The 26,709-nt window shown below is 40.5% G+C and overlaps 1 protein-coding gene across 2 annotated transcripts in view; it reads right to left on the bottom strand.

Moving 5' to 3' along the window:
• Fchsd2 (FCH and double SH3 domains 2) overlaps window positions 1-26,709 on the bottom strand; it is a 184,450-nt gene that overhangs the window by 5,226 nt on the left and 152,515 nt on the right. For both annotated transcript variants that reach the window (XM_021198412.2, XM_021198422.2), the window contains 7 exons: window positions 23,132-23,293; window positions 10,739-10,873; window positions 5,138-5,221; window positions 4,835-5,012; window positions 4,220-4,440; window positions 3,313-3,442; window positions 3,139-3,221 (listed from right to left, as the gene is read on the bottom strand). In XM_021198412.2, coding sequence (XP_021054071.1) covers window positions 3,139-3,221; window positions 3,313-3,442; window positions 4,220-4,440; window positions 4,835-5,012; window positions 5,138-5,221; window positions 10,739-10,873; window positions 23,132-23,293 — 993 coding nt within the window. The remainder of the gene's footprint in view (window positions 1-3,138; window positions 3,222-3,312; window positions 3,443-4,219; window positions 4,441-4,834; window positions 5,013-5,137; window positions 5,222-10,738; window positions 10,874-23,131; window positions 23,294-26,709) is intronic.

Raw genomic sequence — 26,709 nt, 5'->3', positions numbered from 1 at the left:
CACACACACACACACACCAATACAAAGACTCAATGAAACTAAGAGCTGATACTTTAAGAAAATCAACAAGATAGAAAAATCCTTAGCCAAACTAAAAGGCAGAGTGACAGTATCCAAATTGACAAAATCAGAAATGAAAAGGGAGACATAACAATAGAAAAATCCTTAGCCAAACTAAAAGGCAGAGTGACAGTATCCAAATTGACAAAATCAGAAATGAAAAGGGAGACATAACAACAGACAATGAGGAAATCCAAAGAATTATAAGGTCATACTTCAAAAGCTATACTCCACAAAACTGGAAAATCTAAAAGAAATGAATGATTTTCTACACAGATACCAACTGTCAAAGTTAAACCAAGATCAGGTAAACTATTTAAACAGTCCTATAACCCCTAAAGTAAGAGCAGTAGCCATTAAAAGTCTCCCAACCAACCAAACCAAACCAAACCAAACCAAACCAAAACCCAACAAAAACAAAAACAAAGCCCAGGTTTTAGTGCAGAATTCTACCAGACTTTCAGGCTTTCAAAGAAGAGCTAATACCAATAATCCTCAAACTATTCCACAAAATAGAAACAGAAGGAACACTGCCAAAATAATTCTATGAGGTCACAGTCACCCTGATACTTAAACCACACACAGACTCAAGAAAGAGAGTTCCATACCAATTTCTCTTATGAACATTGATGAACAATACCTAATAAAATACTCGCAAATCAATCCAAGAACACATTAAGAACATCATCCATCATGATCAATCCCAGGGATGCAGGGGTGATTCAGTATACAAAAATCCATCAATATACTCCACCATATCAACAAACCATAAGAAAAAAGTCACGGGATCATCTCATTAAATGCTGAAAAAGCCTTTGATAAAATTCAGTACCGCTTCATGTTAAAAGTCTTGGAGAGATCAGGAATTCATGGCACATTCCTATATATAATAAAAGCAATACACAGTAAGCCAACAACCAACATTGGATTAAATGGAGAGAAATTAAAATCAGGGACAAGATAAGGCTGCCTACTCTCTTCCTATCTATTCAATATAGTACTCAGAAGTTCTAGCTAGAACAGTAAGACAACCAGACAACCAGACAACCAAAGGAGATAGATAAAGGGGATACAAATTGGAAATAAAGAAGTGAAAGTATCGACATTCCCAGATGATATGATAATATACATAAGCAACTCCAAAAATGCTACCAGAGAACACCTTCAGCAAAGTGGTTGGATACAAAATGAACTTAAAAAACAAACAAACAGGGGCTGGAGAGATGGCTCAGTGGTTAAGAGCATTGACTGTTCTTCCAAAGGTCTTGAGTTCAAATCCCAGCAACCACATGGTGGCTCACAACCATCCTTAACAAGATCTGACTCCCTCTTCTGGAGTATATGAATACAGCTACAGTGTACTTACATATAATAAATAAATAAATCTTTAAAAACAAACAAAAAACAGTAGCTCTTCTTTATACAAATGATAAAGAGAAAGAAATTAGAGAAACAACGTCCTTTATAATAGCCACAAATAATATAAAATATTTTGGTGTAACTCTAACCAAGCAAGTGAAATACCTGTATGACAAGAACTTCAAGTCCCCGAAGAGAGAAATTNAGGGAGATCTGAGAAGATGGAAAGATCTCCCATGCACATGGATCAGTAGGACTGATATAGTGAAAATGGCTATCTTAACAAAGCAGTCTACAATTACAATGCAATTCCCATAAAAATATAGGAACCTACAGGCTGATCAATAAAATCCAATCAGAGACCCCTAAACCAAACCCACACACCTATAGACACCTGACTTTTGGACAAAGGCAAAACCATACAATGGAAAAAAGAAAGCATCTTCAACAAATGGTAGCCGGGCGTCGTGGCACATGCCTTTAATCCCAGCACTCGGGAGACGGAGGCAGGCGGATTTCGGAGTTCGAGGCCAGCCTGGTCTACAAAGTGAGTTCCAGGACAGCCAGGGCTATACAGAGAAACCCTGTCTCGAAAAAAAAAAAAATGGTGCTGGTCCAACTGGATGTCTCCATGTAGAATAAAAAAATAGATCCATGGGCTGGTGAGATGGCTCAGTGGGTAAGAGCACCTGACTGCTCTTCTGAAGGTCCAGAGTTCAAATCCCAGCAACCACATGGTGGCTCATAACCATCCGTAACAAGATCTGACGCCCTCTTCTGGAGTGTCTGAAAACAGCTACAGTGTACTTACATATAATAAATAAATAAATCTTAAAAAAAAAAAGATCCATATCTATCACCCTGAAGACAACTCACGACCAAGTGGATTAAAGATCTAAACATAAAATCTAATAGAAAAGAAAGTAAGGAATATCCTTGAATGCACTAATACAGGAGACAACTTCCTGATCAGAACACCAATGGCTCAGGCTTTAACATTAACAATTGATAAAAGGGACTTCATGAAACGGAAAAGTATCGGGTTGGCTTTTTCCCATGGGATGGGTCTCAAATTGGGGCAGTCATTGGTTGGCTGTTCCCTCAGTCTCTGCTTCATCTTTATCTCTGAAAATTTTGTAGGTAGGACAAATTTTCAGTTGGAGGTTTTCGGGTGGATTGATATCTTCTTTCCTCTTCTAGAAGTCCTGCCTGGCTATAGGAGGTGCCCACTTCGGTTTCTTTATCGCCCTCTGGTAGGAATTTCAGCTAGGGCTAGATGACTGTATCCTCTCCTGTCCCAGGCCTCCAGCTAGTTATCAGGGTTGTCTCCACAGATTTCCATTCTCACTCCCAGCCTTTTCCCACCTTCTTCTCTCCCCACACCTGATCACCATCCCCATTCCTCTCCTCAACTCCTCTCCTACCCATTCCCTCTTCCCATCCACCTCCAATGACTATTTAGTTTCCCCTTTTGAGTAAGAGTCATGCATCTTCCCTTGGTGATGGTGGGGGTGGGGCGGGAAACACATGGCTCAGCCAGTAAAGGCTAGGAGTACAACCAAAAATACAGCCTTTCTTTCTTATAGTTTTTTTTTTTTAAATCTTTTAAGCACTGCACGGCAGATCAGTAACAAAATGGACCATGTAGGAAAAATGAATTTATCATTTTCAATTTGGAAGAACTATGCAATCTATAACCCTTTAAGATTGGAGACTTACAGGCCGCAGCTTGCCATATGAGGTGTCAGGAGTCTGTCTTGAGGCCTGTGAGAATCCTGGTGATTCAGCATGAAGGCTGTTTTCTGAGGAAGAGAATCCAAGAGGTTGATGACTGGACAGTAAAGATGCTAGGGTAGATGGAAGTGGTGAGGGGCAGATGCCCAGAACTCTTACCATTGGCTGAAGGAGACCGGGGGAAGAACTGGGAGCTCCTCTTATCTGGACTGGGATAAGGGCTGCTGGGAGGCTGGTCATATAGAGGCAGTGGAGGCAGGGATGTGTGAGGCTTGGGGGATGGAGAGATCTGCAGCAAAGGAGGCAGAGTTACTAGGAGATCTCCTCAGGAAGGAGAGCTTGGCTGCTTTGCTGGTCAGCATGCCTGCCCTTTCTTTGGAGCTCACTTATAACTGTTAAGGGTTGTAAGCCTCATAGGAACAAGTGGAGCTAAAATAAATCCTGAAGCTTCAATTTTGTGTTGTTATTACATTATTTACTGACTCTATCTTAAACTATTTCCAAGTCCGGGGTTCCATTGTCTTCAGTTCTCTATCAGGCAAGTCAGTTAAATCTGAGAAGAACAAATGGTATCTCTGTGTGTTTTTCACTTCTCTAGGGTTTTTCCATGTCAGACTAAGCAGTCACAATCCCATGCCTTACCCTTCCATCTGTCATGTCTGCTGGAACAAGAGGACAAATAAAACTGACAGTTTCTTGTAAAACCACACTTAGCTGTGGTAGGAAAACTGAGCCCCCTAGAGCTCTAGTAGAACCTGGGAGAGACAGAGGTTCTCATAAAGTAAGATAGCCTGGTTAAGGGCTATATTGTGGAAGCTAGCTGGAGACAATACACCCTCTTCATTGCTTCTTTCTCTCCAGCAAAATCATCTTTTAAATGTCCTATGAAACCTTGTATTTTAATGAATTCAGAGAAAACAGCATGGGAAAGAGGATGAGATGTAAGATGGCCATTTTCTACAAGGTCTTGACAAGCCTCTAATTTCTAAACTCAGTTATGTAAACACTTGGCTACTATGGAGTAGAATGAAGGTGAGGCTTATCGATCTTGCTCCTTCTCACGTGCCTGAATCTCTCTTGTCCATGGAGTGTCGCCATTCTCAGAGGCTGAGAGCTCTTCTACTAGCACCGACGGGAAAACACCGATTCGACCACTGAACTCCCCTTCCCAGAAGCCATCATCATCTTGGTTTTCTTTGTTCAAGATGCGGATAATTGCTCCCTCGGGAAAGGACAACTCATCATCTGTCTGGCCCTCATAATCATAAAGTGCTTTCACAAAACAGACTGGAAGCAAGAGAAAGACAAACTGGTAAGAGACAGACAGGTGCACTGCTTTTGTCCTCTCTGTAGCCCAGGCTGGTCTCAAACTTGCAATAATCCTCCTGCTTTAAACTCCCAACTACAGAAGAGCAGGTGTACTCACAACGTGTCTAGTAAGATAGACTGATTGCACAACCACCCTTGTTTCAAGACAACTAGTGAACACACACAAGACAGGGTAAGTTGTAAGTTATTATTCACTGAAAGTATCTTTATGCTTCTGCTGATAAAGACTAGTGCTATCAATTATAGGAAGGAACAGGACATAAAGTGCTTTTAAACCTACTGAAGGCTAATGTTCAGGTATTAATTTAGGTAAAAAACATAACAAGATTGAATGTCTTATTTTAGTCTTTACCACTGGCATCTCCATTCAGGCTGCCTGAAACAAGTTCTGCTTCTGTGGAATTGCTGGATGTGTGTGACCGACTGTCCAAAGCAGCCAAAGACTGTAGCATGCTCAGGAGGCTATTCGAGGTGGGAAACTGTAGGTACTTTTCTGGTACATAACCCACTTGGCCAACTTTATTTCGAGCCTGGGTAAAATGACAAGGGGAAAAAAAAACATGTTTGTATGCAGAATTTGGACAGAGCATACCAAGAACCAAAACAAATGCCTGAAACATCACAAGAAGGGGTGATATGAGCAAAGGAATTATACCTTTACCCAGTCTTCCATATCTCCATCTTCAATCACTTCTAACACCTCATGTTCCTCAATGGTCAACTCATCTGGTTGAGAAGCCTGCAATGTAGGATGGCCATGAACAAAATCAAAAAGGTTAGATAAAGAGCAGATGTGAGCTGGTCATAACAAAAGCCAGGGGTCAAAATATCAAAATGATTTTGAGAAACAAAATTTCAATGTTGTAAAACTATCATAATGAGGTGAAGTTTTACTTCTGAAAACTAAACAAAATAAAACTGCAACAGAAACTGGATCCTCAAGAGGTAATCAGGTTCAGTGAGCAGAGTGCCCTGCTGGAAGCAGAGGGTCTGAATGTTGGCTCCAGATGGCTTCTCTGCCGTAGGCTATTCAGCATAATGCCTCTATATACTCCAAATGTCAACCTTGCCATTCTCTGAAGAATGGTGGTCAATGTGGCAAGTATAAGCACAGAACCAAGATGACCTGAGGTATGAGTGACAGAGAAGGCATTGAATGGACATGCATGCAGTAGAACACAGACACTATGTACATGGACTGCACGTAGCTTGAGCAATGCCCAAGACTCTTCTGGAAGCACTGAAAAGTTATGGCCAAAGGAAGAAGGTTATGAGCAAGCCAGTGACTGCAGCTGGGTTGCTCCACCTTGGTGTGGAGGCTGGGCTGATCCACAAAGATAGCGCTCCATTAGCTGTAGCTGCTTTTCTGTCTCAGCTGGCACCCACCACCTTGTCTTCTTCTGAGACCCAGAACCTGGAGGAAACTCAGATGCTCCAGAGGGAACTCCAGAGAGAGCCTCCACCAAGGCTCCCTGAAGAGTCTGTCTGGCACATGTGACATTTGCCTTCCGGTTCTCTATTAAGAAGCCTTCAAAGCTTTCCCCAATCCCATGACCACACAGGGCCTTATCATTCTCCAGATCTCAAGTATAAAATATCTCCAAATTATGCAAACAAAAGGAAGTAATGAAGAGAGTCGCTTTTTTTTCTTTTTTTGGATATATGGTCTCATGTTGCCCAAGCTGCCCTCAATCTTGCTATGTAGCTGAGGACCTTGAAGAGCCCGAATTTCTGATCCTCTTGCATCCACTTCCTGAGTGCCAGGATCACTGGTATGCTGCACCACAATTGGTGTTGAAAGTGAGTCACTGCCTGAGGTGTATTTCCCATCTCATTAAAGCTCAGATTATGGATGATGTCATAGCTTTCTGACACAAAACAGGACTGAAGATGAAGGACCCTTCATAATACTCCAACGACAGATTTTAAGTACATTACCACTGACTTCAAAACATGAAGAAAACTATTTACTCTTCATATTTTTTCCAGTGGAATTTTCTTGTTACTCTAAAACTACATTGTGTGCCAGATAGGATGACACATTTCTTAATCCCAGGCTGAGACAAGAAGAGGAGTTCCAGGCTAGCCTGGGCTACAAAGGGCCATCCTTTCCATAGGAACACAAAACCATACACAAAAATACAACCAAACAAAACGACTGTAAATGTACTAGCAAAAGGCACCTTTGTAATGAAGTCACTTTTTTAAGTACATCAATGAAGCCAGGCTTGAAGGTGTATGAAGGCAAGGCAGAGGGGGCAGAGCACCTTTATTACTATTTCTACTTATTTTTTAAAAAAATCTTTCAGTGTTATTGATGCAGAGTTTCTCTGTGTGTATCCTTGGATGCTCTGTAACTTGTTCTGTAGACCAGGACGGTCTTGATCTCACAGAGGTCCTCCTGCCTCTACCTCCTGAGTTCTGGAATTAAAGGTGTGCACTATTGACATGAAGCTCAGGGCACCTTCAAACATATTGTTGTCCTGTGACAAGCTATGAAGGACCATGTCTAGCTTTGCAGCAATGGGCCAATATAAGCAAGCACTAGAGTAATGGTGTTAAGATCTACAGGGAGTGGGACCTGTGGGCCTCTCAAAGCCTTGAGCCAACATACTCTTTCCTGTTCTCTGAGCACACAGTGTACTTCCTTGCCTGTTTCCTTCCTTTTTTTTTCTGTATGCCACCCCCACCCCCATCTTTCAAAAGAGTAGGTCTGCTTGCTGAGTGTTAAGTCTAGCTTCAGTCTATTTCTATGGACAATAACCATAGGATGTTGTTGAGGGACTGTTAGAGCACTGGTTGCTCTTGCAGAGAACCCGGGTTTCATTTCCAGTACCTACAGGGCAGCTTACAACTGTCTGTAATTTCAGCTCCAGGAGTTCTGATACTTTCACACAGCTCCACATGTTGGCAAAAAGCCAATGCACATTCAAAAAGGTTTAGAAAAATCTTTAAAAACAGAAAAGAGAGAGAGACATTGTACTGGCTAGTTTTGTGTCAACTTGACACTGCTGGAGTTATCACAGAGAAAGGAGCTTTAGTTGAGGAAATGCCTACATAAGATCCAGCTGTAAGGTATTTTCTCAATTAGTGATCAAGGAGGGAGGTCCCCTTGTGGGTGGTGCCATCTCTGGTCTGGTAGTCTTGGGTTCTATAAGAGAGCAAGCTGAGCAAGTCAGTGGAAGCAAGCCAGTAAAGAACATCCCTCCATGGCCTCTGCATCAGCTCCTACAGCAGTATGGAAATGTAAGTGGAATAAACCCTTTCCTCCCCGACTTGCTTCTTGGTCATGATGTTGTGCAGGAATGGAAACCCTGACTAAGACAGACATCTTTGATCTTTAGTTTGATCTTCCCACCCTACCTTATCCCCAACTAGAATATAAGGTCCATTAAGGGCCTTTTTTGGTCAGTGCCACAATCCTACAGAGAAACAAACAAACAAACAAACAAAAAAAAACCCAGCCCCCCTCCCCCCAAAACCCACTGCTGGTAAATAGAGGTGTTCACATAAAATTTGTTAAATGAAAGGGACATTTGAGCTGGGCGTGGTGGTGCACGCCTTTAATCCCAGTACTCGGGAGGCAGAGGCAGGCNAAGTGAACCTGAGTTCTCTATAAGAGCAGCAATGTGACAGGCGTGGTGGTGCACGCCTTTAATCCCAGCACTCGGGAGGCAGAGGCAGACAGATTTCTGAGTTCGAGGCCAGCCTGGTCTACAGAGTGAGTTCCAGGACAGCCAGGGCTATACAGAGAAACCCTGTCTCGAACCCCCCCCCCCAAAAGGGACATTTGATAATCTTTTCCTTGTAGGGTTACTGAAGAGGTTAAGAATGAGCAGTTACCGAAGCTCCTACTGCTACTTGTGATTTGTGGCATAGCTCATGTTCTCCCAGAATAGCCATCATAAGTTTCTTGCCTCTTCCCTTTTACTTCTGTAAGATCCCTGTATCTCTCAGACACAGACGTCCATCCATGACACTCCAGCTAGTAGTTCATCCCTGTAGGTTTCCGTTAAGAATGACTTAAGGCAGGGCTATGTTTCTTTCTTTCATCCCAACTATAGACAGCAAATAGTTAATAAGTGCCTACTACATCTATAGTCTTAAGCCTGTGTCCTTTAAGTATGAATATTCAGTAAGTTAGAAATCCAGTCCCACTTATCTTTACATTTCTGTATTTTGCTTTCCTGGTTTAAAAAGTCATTCTTAGTCACTGTAGAAAGCTGAAGAATGTGTGTAGAGATTGCAGAGATGCACATCAATAACAAGTTTTTTTTTCTTTGAGGTAGGGTCTCACTATGTAGCTCTGGTTGGCCTGGAACTCACAAAGATCTGCTTGCTTCTGTCCCCAGAGTATTAAGCATTAAAGATGTGAACCAACATATTAGATCTTTAAAAAAATGTGTATCTGTACATTTTTGGTAATGAGGTCTCTTCTTCTATCATGTGCTTGACTCTGTGAATCAAGCACTGGTCCTGGGGTTGGGGAATTGAACCTAGAGTCTTGCATGATAGTGAAGTACTCTATTATTGAGCTAAACTTCTGATCCCTAAACAGGTTTTCTTAGTCTGGTTTACCATAGGAAAATGACTGGATATATCAGCAGAAGAGATGGGGAAGAATGTGAGCTGTCTGAAATCAGGTGGAGGTTTAGGACTCTACATTTAAGTATCACAAATCTTATTTCTAGAACTTTCAAGTAAATATAACAATAAGAAGTAAGATTAGGAAATACTTTGAGCTTTAGCTTTTTACTTTGAAAGATCTTTCCAAGTGTCTCAGAAGATGATTCCAAATTTTCAGAAGATTATTAAAATAAATTACATGGCCTTAACCCTTCAGGAAACAAGATGAATTACATGTTTAAATTTAACAAATGGATGTCAATCTTAAAAAAGCCCAGGTATGAATGCTACTGAGTGGGGCCAACTCTCAGCACACAGGGGTGAGGTGGGGTATCAGTGTACAACAGTTGAAGTTTCTCTCTATACCGTTCCCTGTCATCTTTGACACTATCTTCTTCTGCTGTGCCTTTTTTCAGGGGTGGAAGTGGGTCCAAGGCCTCGCTTGTTCATGCCTCTCTTGCATGTTCATTTTCTCATTCTTCCATCACTTACTGTGCCCAGGCACTGTCACAGGGGCTTAGTGAGTGATGTATGAGGATATACACCTCCTACTTAAAACCTTTACCACAGAGTTGATGCCAGAGGACTTAGCATCATTTGATTTATTATGGCCTGATGAGAAGCAGTAAAGCATACAGAGCAGACATCTCAGCGAACAGTGGCTCTACTATTAAGCTATGATGTCTGCATGACACTGAAGTCACTTAATGCTGCATTCTTCAGAACGTGTTACTACTGTAAAGTAATGCATGACTGTTCAGAATATGTGACAGAGGGCAATGGGTCAGATTAAACTTTCAGAAGTGACTTTAGGAGGTACTTTTTTTCTTTAAGGGAAGACTTTTTTTTTTTTTTAAAAAAAGATGATTTATTTTAATTATTTGTGTGGGTGTAAGTGGCCCTTGGAGGCCAGGGGTCAGGAGTTGGACTTACAAGTGGTTGCGAACTGGTGTATGTGGATGCTGGGAACTGAACTTGTGTCCTTTGTAAGGGCAAAAAGAGCTTTAGCTGCTGACCCATCTCTCCTACAAGGGAGGTGCTTTTTGAGCTGAGCTCCAAGGGAGAGAAGTAGGCAGCTGAGACTTGAGGAAATAAGAGTTCTAGGCAGAAGGCGTGACCAGTGCAAAGATGTTCAGGGGGCAGGAATTGGGTGCTCTTGGAGTCTGAACTGTAGCCACTGGCTACTGTACTGGATTCTTTCCTACAGATGTTCTATGAGACATTTTTCCTCTGGCCTTAATCTTGAGGGGCTTCCTAATAGATGAAGTATGCCAAGCTGGGGCATGAACTGAGTGTATGGGATGTGGGTATTACGCTCACTGTTCTGCTACGGAAGTGTTACTTAGTATTCACAGTAAATACTGTTCCTATGATTCCATAAACAAACAAGCAACCTCGGAAAAAACAGGTTACCAGAGACCCAGTATATGGCTGGGTAGCTCACAGCAGAAAAGACAGGGTTTTAAGCAGAAAAGTCTGACAGCAGAGACTCAATATTTCACCACCATGCCCTGTTGCTGTCAACAGATGGCAGGTTTGTGCTAGCCAGCATAGTGTAAGCAGATGCAGTTCCATGAATTTTCAGAGTTGTCCCAATTTACTATCAGTGAAATATGGGGGAGATACAAACCTTATAGGAATAAACAACTTTACAGGTGAGTGGATAATTTCTTAAGGTGCCAGAAGGGCTGGAGCTGCTGTCATCAAAAACATCCATGTTGTCTTCAAACTCTTCTCCTTCTTCTCTTTCAGCATCTGCATTAAGCTAGGAAAAATTAGAAGCCATTGGCTACTTTGCTTATTTCATGAAAATGGTAGAAAACAAACAAAAAAATTGAAAATCAGATTGTTTCAAAAATATTAGTTTATCTATTCAACCTTACACATTATAAAAGACCAGAGAATTTAAAAAATCAAAAGTAAAATGCTGTTTCAAATGTAGTATACATGCCTTTAATCCCAGCACACAGGAGGCAGAGGCAGGCAAATCTTTGTGAATTTGTGGCCAGAATGGTCTACAAAGTTTCCGACCATTTGGGGGCTACATAGTGAGACTCCCATCAGGCTGGGAGGCTGGTGGTTTTGAAAAACTACTTACCATGCTAACCTTGATGACCCGAATTCCATCAGCAGATCCCATGGTGGAAGGAGAGAGCCAACTCTCAAGGGCATACCACCATGGTACGCACCCCCCCCCCCCCCAATAAAGTAAAACACTTCAGTGATGCACACTTGTAATTCAAGCATTTGGGAAGTGGAGGTTAAAATTCAAGGCTGGCAGCAGGGCAGTGGTGGTGCACGCCTTTAATCCCAGCACTTGGGAGGTAGAAACAGGCTGATTTCTGAGTTTGAGGCCAGTCTGGTCTACAGAGAGAGTTTCAGGACAGCCAAGGCTACACAGAGAAACTCTGTCTCGAAAAACAAAAACCAAACCAAAACAAAACAAAATTCAAGGCTGGCAGGTAGTAGATTCTGGGCTAAATAAGACCATGTCACAAATAAACCTCAGATATACAAGAAGTAAATTATCAGTATCCTTTACTTTTTGCTGTTAAATGTTAGCAAACAAAGGCCTCTTAATATTTTTAAATGTTAACATGAGGAAATATCGAAGACTGCTATATGTTACAAAGAACGTGGAGAAACAGTCTGGTAACTATGGCAAGTAGAAATGCTTTACACGTTTTAAGAAAATATACTGCCCAGCACAGAGCTTAAATCATGACCAATAGCAGAATTAAATAAGATAAAGTACTCTGTTACTGAAAGATGTTACCAGAACCACAACGAAGGAGCTAGAGATGCAGCCCAGTTTATGAGTACTGGGCTAGTATGCATTTAGACCTGGGTTCCATCCCCAACACCAGGTGTGGTGGTGGTGCATGGCTCCAATTTCAGCACTCAGGAAACAAGAAAGAAGATCAGAAATTCAAGGTCATCTTTGGCCACAAAGCTGAAGCCAGCATGAGCTATAAGATATCCATTCATTCACCCCTACAATGAGACCAGGTATGATGGATCATGTCTGTAATACCAGTACTCAGGAGGCTGAGTCAGGAGAACTGCTTTAAGTGTGATTTCAGTCTAGGCTACAGGGTGACACTTGGAAGCACATGGCTATATAGTTGAGTTCAGGCCAGTCTGTGCTACATGAGCCCCTCTAACAATCAATCAATCAAAACACAACCCCCAAAACAAACATAAAATAACAAGAAACAATCAACAAAAACCCACCCCAATGAAATACTACTCCATATTCATTAGTGTCTTTATCATCAAGGAAAAAAGAGCATGTATTGTTAAGGATGTAGCAAAGCTGGAAACTTATACACCAGTAGTGGGACTGTAAATAGCATATCTACTGTGAAAAATGGGATGTTTCCTTAATAAATTAAAAATAGGAGTATACAAAAATTTCCTGGGTATACACCTAAAGAAATGAAAACGAAGACTAAAACAGATATTTGCAAATTCATGTTCACAGCAACAATATTACAACAACCAAAGTTCCACTAATGAAGGAATAGGTAAATAAAACAGTACACAGATAACGGGATATTACTCAGTCTTTTTTTTGGTTTTTCGAGACAGGGTTTCTCTATATAGCCCTGGCTGTCCTGGAACTCACTCTGTAGACTAGGCTGGCCTCGAACTCAGAAATCCGCCTGCCTCGGCTGGAATCAAAGGTGTGCGCCACCACGCCCGACTATTCAATCTTAAAAAGGAAGGAATGCTGCCTGACACATGCTACCAAATGGATGTACTTTACAGACATTGTGCTAAATAAGCAAGCCATCACAAAAAGATAAAAACCAACTCTGTTTCTAGGAGGAGTGAAGAGTAGCCAAAGTCCTAGTCGCACAGCATTTGTTGGGACTGAAGGGGGCTCAGGGGAGTTACTGTTCACTAGGTTCAGAGTTTTAGTTTTCCTCTGGATGTTTGAGACAGAGTATATATCCCAGACTGGACGGAAATACATGTATCTCAGGCTGGTCTCAACTTACAATTCTTTGCTTCTTCCTTTTGAGTACTTAGATTATAGGTAAGGTCACCATGACCAGTGAAATTTTTCATTTTTTTAAAAAAAGATGTATTTTATTTTTAATTGTGTGTGTGCAGAGAGGCCAGAGGCATTGAGTTCCAGGTGGATGCTAGCCTCCTGTTGTGGTGCTGGGAAATGGGTTCTCTGCAAAAGCAGGACAAACATTTTTAATCACTGAACCATCTCTCTGATCACTTAATCATATTCTATATATTCAGAAGACCTTTTTTTCATACTCTAGGGAAAGTTAAGACATTTTACAGTATTACACAAAACACTCAGACATTTATCAAAATGGGGTAGAACAAGTTTCCAAAAATATATATGGAATGCTAACATGTACTGTGCTTTGGTACTGGGAATCAGTCCAGAGAACTTTCTCTTGCCAGCATGGACTGATACTAAACATTCCTTTTACCTTCTGTTTTTAGTTCATTTCTGATTCTCACGGGAAGGACTAGAAGGCTTTAGTGACAACAGGGATGTCAGATGCTTTGTGTGGTTCTAACGGATTTTTAGAGCACAGTATCTTAGACTAATCTCTTCCTTTTCCCTCTTCATTGTTCTCAGGGTTTCTTGACCCAGCCTATCTAAAATCCCACTCTTCCTTACTCTCTTATCTAAGAACTACACTCTCAACCCTTCTTTCTTCAATCAAAACAATTCGTCTTAGCCATATTTACATTTTTCCTTTCTTAAATGTTGTAAAAAGCTTACTCTTCCTGTAAGGGCAGTAAGAAGAACCCTGTGGGAGTTTCTGTAGTGGCTGTCTTCTGGTACTAGGCACGTTCAGCTCTGGGGTTCTGCCAGACAGGAAGCAGTGACTGACTGGCTGGAGGTGAATACTGACTGTATCACTTCCTTGCTATGTGTGACCCTGGGCAAGTCATCTGGTTCCTAAACTTCAGTGACCACAACTCTCTTTTGAAGACAACTATTTTTCTAATGAAGACAAGTATTTTTCACAGGGCTATCACTCACTTGGCAAATGGGAGGTACTTAATACATCATTATCTTTTGCTGGTTTTATGAGGCACAGAGAATCAGATGAAGAATTTGTTGACACCCAACACAGAGGAAAGCAGTTACTTGCAGAAAACTGATTAGCAGAACCTCTGAATTCTACTTGGACAGAGAAGTAACTGCAGAGCACAGGACCTTACTCCAAGCACTAAGTAGATAATATATAAACTTCTGTTCAAAGCAAGATGGAATACTAAGGACCAGATTTTAATTTCATGCCAGAAACAATTAAAAAAAATTGTTGTGGGCCTGTAAAATGGCTCCATGGGTAAAGGTACTTGCCACCTCCTTCAAGTTGTCCTTTGACCTCTATTTGATCAATGTGGTATGCCCTACCCCCAGTAAATAAACGTAATAACATAAAAATATGGTCAAAAAATTGAAAAGTTCTCAAGACATAAGTCATCAAGCAACGAAAGACAGTGGTGTCTGGGGAATGGAAAAGTCTGCACAACATATGCTCAGAAGAAGTTTCCAGGCTGAGGACAGTGTGCCCTCTGAGCTGAGTGAACATGGCGATCATGCAGGTCAAGGTGGCTAGGATTCAGAGCATAGTAACAAGGAGAGCAGGAAGAGATCCTAGAAATTTGCAGAGCCTCAAGTCTTCAGCTGAGTAGTGTATGTGTATGAACAGAGTAGCTGAAGCCAGAAATAGAACCATCTAGAAGGATTAGAGAAACGTATCTCTAGAACTCACACAGCTTTGGGACATGACTCGTTTTCCCTAAGACATAGCATATCTCAGAGCAATAAGAATATGGAAGACATAGGCAGTGCCCTCAGCCAACTAGATGTAACTGCATTTGTAGAACACAGCCTCAAGAGCAGCAGAATGTACACTCTTTATGTATCACACACTGGGTCACAAAAGAAGTCTCAGTAAATTTCAAAGAACTGAAGTATGTTACTGATCTACAACATGAGTGAATTAGAAATCTAAAGTAGAAATGTATCTGGAAAGCTTCTACAAAGTTTCAACATTCAAAAATTCAAGGGCTGAAAAGCCAGTCAGAAAGCATCTTGAACTGAATGATGACACAGTAGCAAAACTGTGCAAAGAACCTACAGGTGTATATAGCAGGAATGTTTACCAAATGCCTCCACCAGAAAGGGGAAAATGTCTAAAATCAATATTCCCAGCTTCTACCTGAAAAAAAAATCATAAAAAAGCCAATTAAATCCAAACTAAGCAGGAGAAAGGAAATAATTAAAATTTAAGCAGAAATTAATAAAACAGGAAAACAACAGGAAAAAAAGCAATGAAACAAAAAGTTTGCTGACTGTGGAAAGCCATCTATTTGATGAGCTTCCATTAGAACAGAATGATGGGGGTGGGGGGAAGAGGACACAAAACATATAGGAATAAGAGTGGTGACTGACATCACTATAGACACTTTACATATACAAAGAACAGCCAAGAATATTATAAACAACTTTATGCCAGTAACTTTGGTAACTTGGAGAGAACAAATTTTTTACAACAAACCCCAAATAAAATTATCAAAGTCTATTTAAAGGAGAACAGCCTCGGTGTTGATTATCTGCAAACCCGGCAGAGGAAGGAAGAATAGTCAGGGTCAGCCTGGTTTACAAAGTGAGTTCTAGGCCAGTAAGAGCTATAAATGGAGATCCTGTCTCAGAAAGTCAGCCTTTCCCAGAACTTTTTACACTTTTAATTTTGAGACAGGATTTCAATAAATTGCCAGGCTGGCCTTGAATTCATTGCTCATTGGCTATTCCAGATCTTAACTTGTGATCTTCCTGCCTCAGCCCTGCAAGGAGCTAAATTACAGACCTGTGTCACCAGGATTAGTTTCTTAAAACATTAAACTATATACCCACTATACAGCATATTCAAAAGCGTATGTTAGTAGTACATGTCTTATACAAATTCAAGACTTACAAATTACAGTAATAGTCCAGAACAACCCAAATGCCCATCAATGGGTAGAAGGATAGCAAACATCTACAGCTATACAACACACTATTGTTCAGCAGTGAAAATAGTCAACATACAACAACACATGTGATCCTCAAAATCATTACACTGAGTTTTTAAAGGTCCACACAAAAGAGTTCATATGATTCTCTTTATCTAAATTCCAGAAAACACAGTAACCTAAAGTGCAGAAAGTAGATCAGTGGTTAACTGAGGAATGGAAAATGAACATGATTATGAAAGAGAATGAGGAAAGTTTGGGAGAATAATAAATATATTATATTATTTTAGGATATTTAGTATATAAATATTAAATTATTATAGTAACTGCAATGCTTCCACTGGTGTACACATGTCCAAACATCAGAATGTGTACATTAAATGTGATGTATGTATATTTTCAACCTTTAATAAACCTGCTGAAATATCAAAAGCTTGGGAATTTGAATGTTAACTAGTCACACAGTACACAAAGATTTAACACAACCACTAATGGGATTGGAAATAAAACATCCGATGATGATTGAAAAAAAACAAAACAAAACACCAAACTACACAGTAACTAAAATGACCAAGATTAGAAGAACAGAGAAACCCTACAGAGCAAGGGCTTGTGGTCTGACAGCTGCAGAGGCAGACACCTCTGGATTCAAATGTCATCTCTCCTCACTCACAAGCTGTAAGGAGATACTTAAGTTTCCCAAGTCCCATCAGCTCATCAGAAAATACATTCACAGTAACTATGCTTATTAACTAGTTCTCACGCAGATAATGTACAAATGTACCTGACATTAACACTTGAGCCCCACTCTTTTCTTTTAGGAACAATTTAAGCTTAGCTGATAAAACTAGATGCTTATCTCGAAAGTGAGATGAGTATTCTTTGATGTGTTTTATGGGTAAGAAATTGTGTCACAGGAATGTTAGCATTATCACTATTTTAATTATTTTTGAGACAGGGTCTCATGTAGCCCAGGTTGGTCCCAAATTTACTATGTAGCTGAATGACCTAGAACTTCTGATTTTGACTCTTATTTCCCAAGTATTGGGATTACAGGGCTTATGCTATCACATCTGGTTTAGGTGGTATTAGGGACTGAACCCAGTAGTTTATGAATGTTAAGCAAAGGCTCCAACAATACAACTACATTTCCAGCACACTTTTTTTGTTTTGTTTTGTTTTGTTTTTGTTTTTGTTTTTTGTTTTTTTTTCGAGACAGGGTTTCTCTGTATAGCCTTGGCTGTCCTGTTACTCACTTTGTAGACAAGGCTGGCCTCGAACTCAGAAATCCACCTCCCTCTGCCTCCCGAGTGCTGGGATTAAAGGTGTGCGCCACCACACCCGGCTCCAGCACACTTTTAAAAAGAAGAAACTAATGTTTGTATTCCACAGAAATCAAAGTGGATAAAACTTTAAGTTTTAGCTAGGTGGTGGTGGAGCATGCTTTTAATTCCAACAGCAGAAAGATCTTTGTGAGTCCGAGGCCAGCCTGGTCTAGAGCATAGAGCTTAGATCAATGAAAAAACCCGCTGCCCATTTGAAAGTACTATAGATATAAAAGCAATGGAAGATTATTATTTTTTTTGAGGGAGCAAGGATAGTCTTTTAACAGTTTCTATTTGCTTCATTATAGAAATTCATTCTTTCTTTTAATTGAGATTGCTTAAGCCCATAGGCAGGTTCTCATAATTTAAACACAAATTCCCCCGGACTGCAAGGACTCTCAGGACTACTAGGCACATTCGGCACAGCCTTCAGGATGACTGGCTCGGGATTTATGTCCATGTGACCCTGCAGATGTCAGGTCCCTAGGGAGTCTGCACAGCAAAGCAGACTGTCAGACTGCCTCAGTGCAGCTGCGGGGGAGTCATGGGGAGAGTGCCGGTTATGATCGGAACTCGAAGGAAAAAGAGACTAGAAAGAATAAAAATAAACCCAATCTCAGACAAAGGTCTACAGATTCTGTTTGCTCCCACTCTGGGAATCAGCCCTAAAACTGAAAAAAGAAATTTAGTTGGTTCTTAGTATTCAAGGAGGACTGAATCCAGGATCCCTTATGGATACTAAATTCCAGGGATACTCAGGTATTTAAATATAACCTACACATATTTAACAAACTGTAAATGCTGTAGAAATAATTGCTGTTATATATATGCTTAAGAGAAAAGTTTCTATGCAATTGTAAAAACCCAACTTTCAGATTTGTGGTTGGTTGAATACATGCATGTAAAATCCAGAACTATGAATGATCAATTGCATACATGTAAATGTTACATAAAATGAATACAGAGACTTTAAAATAATGATTGTGAAGATTATCCAGGGACAAGAAAAATTAGACTGAAAAAAATTATTCAAAATTAGCATTCCTTATTATATTTAAATAATTTTAAAGGTTATGTAATAAACCTGGAATGGATTTAAGCGAGAGAAGACAGGAAAGTAAGAGGAGGGAAAGATGAGTGATTTAGTGTCTCACAAGATCACTGGCAGTAACCCATCCTCAGGTGCTATATGTAGGCTCCAGTTACCCAACAACTAAATATCTCTCATTCCCTACTTCCCCTCTCTCAGATTGGGTCTGATTATGTAGTCCTGGACAGCCTATATAGCCCAAGCTAGAGGACGGCCTTGAACTCAGGAATTCCACCTGCATCTGCCACCTGAGGGCTGGAACCAAAGACACGCAGCACCATTGTTCTCCCCCCACAACTCTCTTTTAAATGTGTCACCACATTCTGGGACTCTTTTTTTTTTTTTTTTTTGCCACCCCCATCCTACATTCTACATGACAGCATGAGACAGAAGGAAGAATTATCATGTAAGTATGGTTCTCTAAGAGAGAGACTATGCGGTTTAATAACATTTACCTTCCATGAGACTCTTTAGCTATACTGTTAATGACTAGGATAGCCATCATGACCCCCAGATAACTAATGCTTTGTTGGCATCTACGATGGAAGAAACTATTTGGATGCCAGAATGTGTATTTCAGCCTCATGTTCCATGGCCAGCTAGCTGTCACTTTGAAGGGGTACAGAATTATCTGAATTATTTCAATGTTATTTAAGAAAAAGGTTAAATAAACACTGGGGCCTCATTAAGCTATTATTTCCTTTAGTAGTATAACTGGTAAAGCTTCCTTAAAATATAACTTCAAAGTTGAAAGAGAGAATACATAGGCTCTGTAAGACTGGCTATTCATAGTGGCCTTATTTGTGATAGCCAGAAGCTGGAAACAACCCAGATGCCCGCAAACCAAAGAATGGATACAGAAAATGTGGTTCATTTACATAATGAAATACTATTCAGCTATTAAGAATGAAGAAATCATGAGTTTTGCAGGCAAATGAATAGAACTAGAAAATATCATCTTGAGTGAGGTAACTCAGACCCAAAAGAACATGAATGGTATGTACTCACTAATAAGTGGATATGAGGCAAAAAAGTACAGAATACCCAGGATACAATCTACAGAACTGAGAAAGGTTAACAAGCCGAAGGGCCTAAATAAGGATGCTTCAATCACACTTGGAGGGAGAAGAAAGCAATCACAAGGGGCAGAGGGAGGGAGGGAGGAACCTGGGTGAGAGAGGGGAAGTGGAGGGGAAAAAGGAAACATGATCAGGAATTGGGGCGTGGGGGATAGAAGTGAAGCCTCGAAGGCCAGCAGAATGAGTGGAAACATGCAACCTAGGGAGGTGGGGGGAGGCTTTAGAATGTACCAGAGACTTAGGAGGTGAGAGACTCTCTGGACCCAAAGGGAGGGACCGTAGATGAAATGCCCAACAGTGGGGAAAGGGAACTTGGAGAGTCCACCTCCAGTAGAAAGACAGGGCATCAAGTGGAGGGATAGGGCTGCCATCCTCAAGTCAAAAACTCTGACCTAGAATTGTAGGGACAAAAATGGAGAAGAGACTGAGGGAAAGGAGGTCCAGTGAGCAGCCCAACTTGGGATCTGTCTCAAGGTGAGGCTCCAAGGCCTGACACTGTTACTGATGCTATGGTGTGCTTATAGACAGGAGCCTAGTATGGCTGCCCTCTGAGAGGCTCAACAAGCAGCTGACCGAGACAGATGCAGATACTTACACCCAACCAATGGTCTGAAGTCGGGGACCTCTGTGGTTGAACTAGGGAAAGGCTGGAAGAAGTTGAGGAGGAGGGCAATCCCATAGGAAGACCAGCAGTCTCAACTAATCTGGACCCCCTCAGATCTCTGACACTGAGCCACCAACCAGTCAGCATACACCAGCTGATATGAGGCCTTCAGCACATATACAGCAGAGGACTGACTGGTCTGGCCTTAGAGAAGATGCACCTAACCCTTGAGAGACTTGAGACCCCACGGAGTGGAGAGGCCTGGTAGGGTGGGGTGGGAACATCCTTTTGGAGACGGGGTGAAGAATGGGATAAGGAACTGTGGGAGAGCAGACCGGGAGGTGGATTAACAACTGGATTGTAAAAAACAAAACAAAACAAAAAAACAAACAAAGATTGCAAAGTACTGCTTCCCTGAGGCTGGCACTCCCTGATGAGCTGACATCTAGAAGCCCCTAAACACATCTCGTTTATTCTAATAAGAGCTTCTATTTAGCTCTTATTTAAGTCCATGAAGGGCTACTTTAGACAGCCTGCCTTTCTCTCTCTCTCTCTCTCTCTCTCTCTCTCTCTCTCTCTCTCTCTCTCTCTCTCTTCTTCTTCTTCTTCTTCTTCTTCTTCTTCTTCTTCTTCTTCTTCTTCTCTCCTTCCCTCCTTTTCATTTATTTCTTTTCTTTTTTTTTAACCCCCCCCCCCCGCTTGCTCCAGTCCCGCTAGCTCTGGCCATATTTATTTCATATATGTGAGTACACTGTCACTGTCTTCAGACACACCAGAAGAGGGCGTCAGATCCCATTACAGATGGCTGTGAGCCATCATGTGGTTGCTGGGAATTGAACTCGGGACCTCTGGGAGAGCAGTCAGTTCTCTTAACCACTGAGTCATCTCTCCAGCCCCAGATAACATTTCTTTATGAGCGAACACTTCCTGAGCTGGCACTGAGGTTTTCGGATAGTATGTCACAGAATCAAAGATTCTGGGGTGAGAGGAGATCTTAAGAGTTGGTTAAACTAGTATTTCCTAAGAAATCCATAAAGGGGTGACTTTTTACAAAGTATGCTGATGAATTTGATGTAAAGGACTTTGTCACACTTAGACCTAGTCACATTCTGTCATATACCCGTAAGACCTATAAAGGTCTGCCAGTTCTTCCAGCTGCTAAGCATTGAAGAAAGACTAAGTCCTATTTACCTTTGATATGTCTAGGAATAAAGCAAAAATTGAAGTTCAACATGCGTACTCATCAAAATTCTACCCCCCAAAAGTGCTAGCTCAAGCAGTCATTTTGAAAGCAGGCTGCTACAGAGCACAAGGAAATTTGTGCCTGGAACTTGCTGTCGCCATAAGCTATAGAGCAGAACAATCTGAGATAGATGGGAAATTGAAAGAATTGATGGGAAGATGTTTCATGATACGGAGCAACTCTGTTCCTATGACAATAGGACAAGCTCTTCTATCCCTAAAATTAAGTGTATGATATGCGTGATTTCCAACTCCACAAGCCAGGTTACCATTAATAATGAAATAAAACTTTCTTTTTTTCCTTTCCTTTTTTCTGAGAGTTTCTCCATATAGCCCTGGCTGTCCTAGAACTACCTCTGTAGACCAGCTTGGCTTCGTACTCAAAGAGATCCGACTGCCTCTGCCTTTTGAGTACTGGGATTAAAGGTGTAGGCCACCACCCAATAGATTGTTTTTCCTTATAATGTATACCTCCATACAGTCTTTGTAAATGTATAAATGTATTCCCCATTAGAAAACTAGAGTGCTATGTGAAAAATGAAACTTCCAGGAGTGTTCCTAAAACTCTGGCCAATTTATGTAACAAGGATACCTAACATCTGCAGCGACCAAACATTAGAAGCAGCAGAAACAACCTTAGCTTTTTGTTTACTATTATTGCATCCTTCCATTCATCCACTTAGTTCTTCCTGCAACAAACACTAAGTATCTGTTGTGTACCAAAGCACTCTGCTGTATGGAGCAGAGTCAGAAGACATGGCCATTATATTCCACAGAGGAAGATGATAGACAAAAGAAAATAAAGGCAGACAAACATTGGTATATTCCATCAAGAAACAAGCAGGGTGAACCCTGGACTTGAAGGGAAAACAAGCTGTGTGCTGCTTATTACGTGTCAAACTCTCTCTGCACTGGGTTCTTGTTCTGCCCCTGGTAACTGAACTCCTCTTTATACTAAGCCTGTGTATTTTATGTGTTATGTGTGTATACATGTGTGTTCACGTGTGTGTGGAGGCCAGAGCTGAGCCCTGGATGTTATTCCTTAGGCACCATCTACCTTGATTTTTTGAGACAGCGTCTCTTGTTGGCCAGGGACTTGCCAATTTGGCTTGCTACCCTGGCTGGCTAGTGAGTCCCAGGGATCATCAGTCTCCACTTTCCCAGCATGGAAGGAATTGCAAGCATGCATCACCAAGTCTGGCAATGATGCACAGGTTCTGGAGCTTGAACTCAGGTCCTCAGGCTTGCAAGGTTAGCACTAACTGACTGAGATATTTCTCCAGCTCACACCCTACATTTGAGAAGATATTTTCCAACTTTCTAAATGTTCATTTCACCAGAGAAGATCTCTGAAAATTACAGAAATACTAGTTTTCCTCTTTTACCACTTTCAGCTAAAATGCGTATTTACCTTATAGATGGAATAAGTTTGGGGGACAGATACCAATAGCCCAATTAGTGGCAAAGTATTCTTTATCGTATTAAAAAAAAACAAAATAAAACACTAATATACTTGTTCTCTCTTCCCTCTTCTCTTTGCTGTATTAAGTTTAAATGAAGTGACAGAAGGTGTAACAACCTCCCACTGTTTTTATTTTAAAGTTTTATCAAGTTTGGCTTCAGAGCAAACAACAGTGAAGGTCAGTCAGGCAATGAAATCCAAGAAAAGAAACTGTACCGAGTGTAGAGTGCCGTTGCTGGTCACGGCTGGAGGGCGGGCCCATCGCTCATTTTCTAGTTCCTCCATCACTTGGTTCATGGCACTCTTTAACCACGTATCTACAGAAACCCCAATCTGCTTCAGTAGGTCTAGCCGGGCTTCAGCTTTCAATTTAATGATCTAAGAAAACAGCAAAACAAACAAGGTTGGGACTCAAGGCAATTTTCCCTCTCACTGATTAAATTATTTCCAACTTATTAACAATCTTGGTATTTATCAGCAATGCTATATATTAATTTTTCATCTACAGAAAAGAGAGAACATGAACACAAGCACATAAGGCAAATGGTGTACTTGTATCTTATTGATTCAGGGGTTGCTGGAGACTGAACTCAGGTCCTGTGCATGTGATGCATGTGATGATGCATATGATACGCTGCTGCCACTCAGCCACACCTGCTGTACCTTGTATTGCAACAAGACCACAGTACTGATGACATAAAACAAAACGTGACTAGGAAGAGATGAGAACACCACAAAATCTTCCTTTTGCTGCTAAGAATGTGGCTTAGAACATCTTGAAGTCCAGCATCTTCAGTAGCCTTCTAAGCTCACCCTGGGATTTTTCTTTTTTTTCATAATCCATTGTTAGTGGTCTGTAAACAACTAAACCATGTTATCCTCTTGTTTTAAAATGCTATGACTCTGGACTAGGACTATGTTTTATTCTTAAAACAAATCACCCTTATTAAATTAGTGTGAATGTGTTTGAGTATATGTATGTGCACCACATGACTGGAGCATGAAGAAGGAAGGAGGAAGGAGGCATTCAATCCCCTGGAACTAGGTACAGACAGCTGTGGGACAACATGGGTGCTGGATCCTCTACAAGAGAAGTAAGCACTCTTAACAACTGAACCAGCTCTCCAGCTCCAACTGGATTCTGAGTAATAATCTGGAGTGGGATAGCTTTTACACTTTGGAATAGCCTTTTCTGTCTTTTCATAGGCTCTATGCTCCCATGACTACACACTCCAACATATCATATGCTCTCATGCTTGGTTGATGCCAGTCATTTTCACGCAATGCTTTATGCTTTATGATGCCCCTTATCTTTTGAGGGTCAGTTCAAACATCCTTTCTATAGTTTTTCTAATGAATTTCCTTTCTTGCTCAGCTAATCACACCCTTTCCTCTGTTTATGAAACACTCTGTACAGATCTAGTCATAATGAGGAAGGCATTAAACATCTAGCTGTTTGGGTGTTTACTTTTTTTTTTTTTTTGGACAGCACTGAGCTATTCTCCATAAAATGTGTTTAGGAATCTTTGAATGAATTCCTACATAAAAGCACTTCTACTGCTCTTCCAAGGAGGGATTTTTACTTTGAACTTTAGTTGAAATTAATCTTGAAAGGCTGTCATTCAAGGACATGGACATAAAGTATTTTCTTTTAAAATAATAATGCTACTAACATTTCTTTTTAATAATATGAACACTTTCCAGCACAGGCTTTAAGAACTTTGTTTTTGACTTGGCTGCCATGAGTGACTGTTAATTAACAGTCCTTCTGATTTTAAATTAAATCATGATGAAGCTGCCAGAAACACTTGAAATTGAGAATAGAGTTGCTTTTCACTAAATTCAAGACAGACAATAACTGTCTGTTTTCTGGACTCTGATCCTAAACCATAGACAAGTACCCACAAAATGACACAAGCACAACCATACATTTGTATACTTCTATGAGAGTGTGAGTACACACACACACTCATGGAAATCAAACATATAAGTCACCTAACCACTAAAGCAAAGAAACAAGAAAAACCAAGACATATTCAGTACATTTTGTTTCCTCAACATTAAGTAGTCTAGTTTGCATTAAGATTTATTAATTGATTGATAGATACAGGGTCTCATATAGTTCAATCTGGCCTCAAACTTGAACTTCCTATCCTTTTGCTTTTCCCAAGTACTAGGATTACAGACACATTTTATTGTGGTAAATGTATATAACACAAACATTTTCATGATGACTATTTTTCTATTTTTGAGATTATAATTAAAACACCCCCCAAATTTCCTCTCTCAAATTCTTCCCACGGATCTCTTCTTGTTTTCTTTGACAGCCATGGTGCTTGCTTTCTTCCTTCCTTCCTTCCTTCCTTCCTTCCTTCCTTCCTTCCTTCCTTCCTTCCTTCTTTCCTTCCTTTCTTTCTTTCTTTCTTTCCTCTCTTTTTTTTTAAAAAAAGATTTATTTATTATTATAAATAAGTACACTGTTAGGGTGTCAGATTTCACTACAGGTGGTGTGAACCACCATGTGGTTGCTGGGATTTGAACTCAGGATCTCTGGAAGAGCAGTCACTGATCTTAACCGCTGAGCCACCTTGCCAGCCTGGTGCCTTTTTTCATTAGCTGTTATCACACATATATGTATATACATATATTCTTTTAAATATACAATCTGTTGAGTATTAAATATATTAACATTGTTGTGCAACAATTACACTAGCTACCTCCAGATCTCTTTCATCATATACAACTAAAACTAGGGGCTAGAGAGTTGGCTCAGTAGTCAAGAACACTTTTCCAGAGGTCTTGAGTTCAATTCCCAGCACTCACATGGTAGCTTACAACCTTCTATAATGGGAATTAATGTCCTCTTCTAGTATACAGATGTACAAGTTGGCAAAATGTGCCCATATAACAATGAATCTTTAAAAATATTTTAAAAACCCTCAAATTCAACGAACTAAATAACAGCCTCTCATTCTCCTCCTCGTCCTCATAACTACTACCTAATTTCTGTCTTGTTGCTTCTAACTATTCTAGGTACAACAACATAGTATTTGTCTGTGACTGTCATCCTCTGATTATTGTTTGGAATTTCTTCTTCCATCTATTTATTTTTAATCTATAGTGTCTTTGGATTTAAAATGTTTCTAAGAGACAGTGTATGGCTGAGTCACATTTTTAAAAGATTTTATTTATTTTTATTTTATGTGTATGAATGTTTCGCCTGCATTATTGTGTGTATAGCACATGTGTGCTAGTGTTCACAGAGATCAGAGGAGGACTAGATCTCCTGGATCTGGAGTTACAGAGAGCTGTAAGCTACCATGTGGGTGCTCTGAACCTAATCCAAGTTCTTTACAAAAGCAGCAAGTGCTCCTAACTCTAAGTCCTATATAATTTTAAAAAATCCATTCTGCTGATTTATCTTTTGGTTAGAGAATTTAATACACTTACATTTAAAGTCACTAATACACATAATAGTTATTTCTACCAGCTTGCTATTTGTTTTTATATATGCTAATAGCTTTTTATTCTTCCCTTCCTGATATGCTGTTTTCTTTTAAGTTTAGTTTTTTTAAAAAAGCTTTATCTATTATAATAATGTGTGTGTGTGTGTGTGTGTGTGTGTGTGTGTGTGTGTATGTGTGTTTATGAGTTTATGTGCACCGCAGACGTGCAGGAGCTCCCAAGAGGCCAGAAGAGAGCACCAGATTCCCTAGAACCAGAGTTATAGATGATTTTGAGGCCTCATGAGGGCGAGGTGGGAGCCAAATCCTGCAAGAAAGATAAGCACTCTT

This window comes from Mus pahari, chromosome 1 (assembly GCF_900095145.1).
Source record: "Mus pahari chromosome 1, PAHARI_EIJ_v1.1, whole genome shotgun sequence".
Lineage (NCBI taxonomy): Eukaryota > Metazoa > Chordata > Mammalia > Rodentia > Muridae > Mus > Mus pahari.
The sequence above is the reverse complement of the archived record's forward strand: the minus strand, read 5'-3'. Positions and strand labels throughout refer to the sequence as shown.